We start from the raw sequence: 4,983 nt of genomic DNA, 5'->3' as shown, positions 1-4,983 counted from the left end.
AATTACTGAGGAACAGATTTGATGTTGGGGTCATTTCATCGTTTTTTTTTTTTAATTTCCTTAATTAAGTTCACACAGCTCCACCCACATGCATGTTGCCGAACTGTGCAACCTTTCTTGTAAAGTGTCAAAATAGCAAAGTTCAAGTTCCCTTTGACCTTGCTGCACCAAAGAGACAACCAAATATTTAGGCTCCAAAATACATCTTTGTCTGCTCAATATCCCTGTTGCCTTTGTATGTATTTTTGAAAAATACGGATTTATTTTTGTAAATGTGGCTGGATCACCATGAATGCCCTGACGGAGACACTCCTCCACTCATGCTGGTAGCTGAAGGCTCTTTTAGATTTAAAATTGTTCAATATATTCTAAAGCCAACACCATGCAAATCCTTCCTCTTGCCCTGTACAAACCATCCACTACCATGTTATATTTCACCCCCAGCTCTCGCTACAACCCCAGCACCTCTCCAGGTTTCTGGTGGCTGGTGAGAGGAAGGCAGCTTGAAAACTGGAGTTAACCATCTGGTGAGTATCTCTTGGGCACTTCTGTCTTAGGCCTGGTCTACAATACGAGTTTAGGTTGAATTTAGCAGCATTAAATTGAATTAACCCTCCACCCATCCACACAACAAAGCTATTTTTGTCGACATAAAGGGCTCTTAAAATCTATTTCTGTACTCTTCCCCGATGACGGGAGTAGCGCTGAAATCGACATTGCCGGTTCGAATTACGGTTAGTGTGGATGCAATTAGATGGTATTGGCCTCCGGGAGCTATCCCATAGTGCACCATTGTGACCGCTCTAGACAGCAATCTGAACTCGGATGCACTTGCCAGGTAGACAGGAAAAGTCCCGTGAACTTTTGAATTTCATTTCCTGTTTGCCCAGCATGGAGAAATGATCAGCACAGGTGACCATGCAGAGCTCAACAGCACAGGTGACCATGCAGTCCCAGAATTGAAAAAGAGCTCCAGCATGGACCATAGGGGAGGCACTGGATCTGATCACTGTATGGGGAGACAAATCCGTGCTATCAGAACTCTGTTCCAAAAGACAGAATGCCAAAACATTTGAAAAAATCTCCAAAGCCATGATGGACAGAGGCCACAACAGGGACTCAACACAGTGCCGCATGAAACTGAAGGAGCTGAGACAAGCTTACCAGAAAGCCAAAGAATCAAACGGATACTCTGGGACAGAACCGCAGATATGCCACTTCTATGCTGAGCTGCAGGCAATTCTAGGGGGGGCCGCCACCAGTGATGAGCTCCCAAAATCCTAAGAAACGGTTCCCTATCGGGTCCTTGGCAGTACTTCGGTGGTGGGTCTTCACTAACTCTGGGTTTTTGGCAGCAGGTCCTTCACCTGGAGTGACTGAAGACCCCACCACCACCACCGTCGAAGTGCCGCCGAAGACCCGGTAGAGAACTGCATGGTGAGTACAGTACAAACTTATCTCCCCCCCACACCCATCCGACCCCAACCCACATCCTGCCCCTGACTGCCCCCCTCAGAACCCGCAAGTTTCTCCTCCCTCTTCTCCCACCAGGGTAGCAGCAGCAGCCTGGGGCTCTGGGGGCTATTTAAAAGGCCAGGGCTCCCCTGCTTCTACCATCTTGGCCCTTTAAATAGCTGCTGGAGCCCTGGGGAAGTGGCAGGGCTCTGGTGGCTATTTAAAGGACCAGGGTGGCAGAGGCAGCTGGAGCCCCGGCCCTTTAAATAGCCCCTGGAGCCCCCCACTATTCCTGGACTCTGGGGGCTATTTAAAGGGCCCACGGTTCCCCTGCTTTTACTGCCCTGGCCCTTTAAATAGCCACCGGAGCCCTGGGGAAGCGGGGGGGCTCTGGCAGCTATATAAAGGACTGGGGAGGCAGAGGCAGCTGGATTCCTGGCCCTTTAAATAGCCCTTGGAGCCCCCCGCTATCGCAGAGCTCCAGCAGACCCTTTAAATTGCCCCCTGGGGAAGCCAGGCCACCCCTTTAGCAACCGGCTCCTAAATTTAACAACTCGCTCCAGCTCACCAATGGCCACCACCACTACCACACCCCTGTCCATGGATTCCGATGATGGGGTACTCTCAGTTGCCATGCCTGAGGATTTTGCAGATGGAGAAGATGAGGAGGAGGAGGAGGTTGAGGGGACCACACAGCACACCATTCTCCCCAACAGCCAGGAACTTTTTCTCACCTTGACTGAAATACCCTCCCAACCCTCCTAAGGCGGTATCCCAGACCATGAAGCCATAGAAGAGACCTCTGGTGAGTTTACTTCTGTAAATATAAAACATGGTTTAAAAGCAAGTGTTTTTTAATTATTAATTTGCCTTGAGGACTTGGGATGCATTTGTGGCCAGTACAGCTACTGGAAAAGTCTGTTAATGTGTCTGGGGATGGAGTGGAAATCCTCCAGGGACATCTCCATGAAGCTCTCCTGGAGGTACTCTTTGCAGAAGGTTTCTGGGGAGAGCAGGCTTATTCCATCCTCCATTGTAGGACACTTTACCATGCCATGCTAGTAGCAAGTAATCTGGTATCATTGCATGACAAAGCCTGGCAGCATATGGTCCCAGTGTTTGCTGGCATTCAAGTAACATCTGTTCTTTATCTCTTTGTTTTATCCTCAGGAGAGTGTTATCGTTTGTGGTAACCTGGTTGAAATACGTGAATTTAAGTAAGGGGACATTCATAGGCGGCTGTTCCTCCTGGGCTGTTTGTCTGTGGCTGAAAAGAAATCCTCGCCACAGTTAGCCAAGCGGTGGGGTGTGTGGGCGTGGAATTGGTGCTGAGCTGTTTGTATTTGGCTAGCAGGGATCTTCCCTGATAGCAGCCACCTGGTGAGGGAAGGATTAAAGTGGTCATCCCAGAGAAAAGGATGGGAGTGTGTGTAAAACACAGAAGATAATGAGCCTGCTCTACATGGCTCAACTAAGGCCTCAATTGGAATACTGGGTCCAGTTCTTTACACCCCGCTTCAGGAAAGATGTGGACAAATGAGAGAGTCCAGAAGAGAGCAAGAAAAATAATACAAGGTGTAAAAAAGTTGACCTAGGAGGAAAGGTTAACAAAAACCGGGCCTGTTTCAGTTTGGGGAAAAAAGGAGTGAGGCAGAACCCCCTAACAGTCTTCACCGTCCTCTTTACAAGAGCCTTTGAGGCATTTGACCAATTGTCCCCCACAACCACTGAAGAGAAGACAAAAATGACTGAGCTTAATCTGCAGCAAGGGAGACCTAGAGAAACCCGGGGCAGGGGCGCTGGCCTTGCAAGGGAATTTGTGGCAGCAGCCTCAGGGCAGGTTTGTAGCAACAGCTCGGACACACCTGTGGGAAACGATTCTAGGTGACTTGGCCCTGCCTCAGCGCGAGGGCTGGACTTAGTGACGGCGCAAAGTACCGGCCCTAGGCCAACCCCGCGCATAGCGCAGCCCCCGCCCCTGCGCTGCCTCCCCTTTCCCCCGAGCGGGCGCAATCGGCCGCAGCGCCACCCCCTTGGGCTCGGTGCCCGGCACCGTCTGACGTGCCCCTGCAGCCATGTCGGCCGCCGCGCGCAGACGCCAGGCAGCCGGGGCGCCGCGAGAAGCCCCCGCTGGCGGAGATGAGGAGCCAGGCATGGCGGCCCCGAGCCTCAGCGTCTGCCTCAAGCTGCTGGCGGCGGCTCTCTACGGGTTCAGCTCCTTCCTCATCGTGGTGGTGAACAAGAGCGTCCTCACCAGCTATGGGTGAGCCGGGCCGGGCCGCGCCGCGCCGCTGGGCTCTGGGCAGAGGTCGGCGCCGTGGGCTGGGGCTGGCTGCACATTAACCCGTGCGGCGGGGCCCGGAGCAGGGCTTCCCCCGCCGGGTCTGGGGGATGCTTCGCACGGGGGAGCTACTCGGTCACAGCACCGAGGGGACAGGGGGCATCAGCTGAAACCCCATGAATAGACCAGTGGGGTGCCCCCGTCTGCCTTCCCCGGCTGCGGGCACGGGGGTGGGGGGTTCGGTTCCCCCCCCCCCGCCTTCCCCGGCTGCAGAGAGTGGGTGTATTTGGGGCCACTGTTTTGATCCTGGCCCCCAGCTTAGCTACACGTTGTAGGGTGAGCAGACAGCAAGTCTAAAAAATCGGGAGGGGTGTGTGTGTGTGGGGGGGGTAATAGGAACCTATATAAGAGAGCCCCCAAATCAGGACTGTCCCTATAAAATCGGGACATCTGGTCACCCTAACAGGCTGTGAGTCTTGCTTGGCACTTGCTGCATGGGGGTGTTGTATGGTTTGGATGAGCTCCCTAGCTAATCGCTGGGGAGTTCCCCAGGTGTGGAGCAGGCTGGGGAGCAGGTTCACTGCCTGTAAGGAAGTGTTCAGAGTCATTGAGAACCTGAGGCAGGGGAGAACAAACCGTTAGCATCCCAAAGCTGTAGGGTCATGGGTGTTGTTTGCTGTTAGCTCAGCTGGTACAGCCAGCTTTTTTTAAGCTTTGGCCAGGAAATGCTTTAAGGCAAATATTCAAAGGCTAGCATTAAGGCTGAGCTAAAGAGCAAACTTTGAAAGGAGGGCAGATTGCATTTTAATGTGGTGTTTCTCTCTCTAGAATGTGATTGACTGAAGGTACAATGTTGACTTCCCTGACTTTTTTGTATTTTATTTTATTTTTTTACTATAGATTTCCCTCCTCACTATGTGTTGGACTAGGCCAGGTTAGTTGGATTCCTGAATATTGCATGTTTCTAGTAATGCATGGGAGGGGTTGTCATGATGGAACAGTGAGTGTTTTGTGCTCCTCTTATAGATGGTGGCCACAGTGACTGTGCTTTGGGTGGGAAAGGCACTCAGGGTGGTGAAGTTTCCAGACTTTGACAGAAATATACCTCGAAAGGTAAAACATTTTTTTCCCTCATAGTGTCTAAAGTAAAATACAGTTCTTACTATCCTTTTAAGGTATAAACACTTCAAATGTACATATTCTTTAAAAAGTTAACTAACATCTAGTGCTGTTAGCTAGACTTGAAA

General features: G+C 51.4%; 1 protein-coding gene across 2 annotated transcripts in view; it reads left to right on the top strand.

Moving 5' to 3' along the window:
• The first annotated feature begins 3,515 nt into the window (after nucleotides 1–3,515).
• SLC35D1 (solute carrier family 35 member D1) overlaps nucleotides 3,516–4,983 on the top strand; it is a 34,919-nt gene continuing 33,451 nt past the window's right edge. For both annotated transcript variants that reach the window (XM_075067692.1, XM_032771914.2), the window contains exons 1-3: nucleotides 3,516–3,718; nucleotides 4,637–4,670; nucleotides 4,763–4,849. In XM_075067692.1, the coding sequence (XP_074923793.1) occupies nucleotides 3,531–3,718; nucleotides 4,637–4,670; nucleotides 4,763–4,849 (309 nt within the window). In that variant the 5' untranslated portion in view covers nucleotides 3,516–3,530. The remainder of the gene's footprint in view (nucleotides 3,719–4,636; nucleotides 4,671–4,762; nucleotides 4,850–4,983) is intronic.

The sequence above is a fragment of the Chelonoidis abingdonii genome, chromosome 7, assembly GCF_003597395.2.
Source record: "Chelonoidis abingdonii isolate Lonesome George chromosome 7, CheloAbing_2.0, whole genome shotgun sequence".
Classification (NCBI taxonomy): Eukaryota; Metazoa; Chordata; order Testudines; family Testudinidae; genus Chelonoidis; species Chelonoidis abingdonii.
Note: the sequence above shows the minus strand (reverse complement) of the source record. Positions and strands in the feature narration are given on the sequence as shown.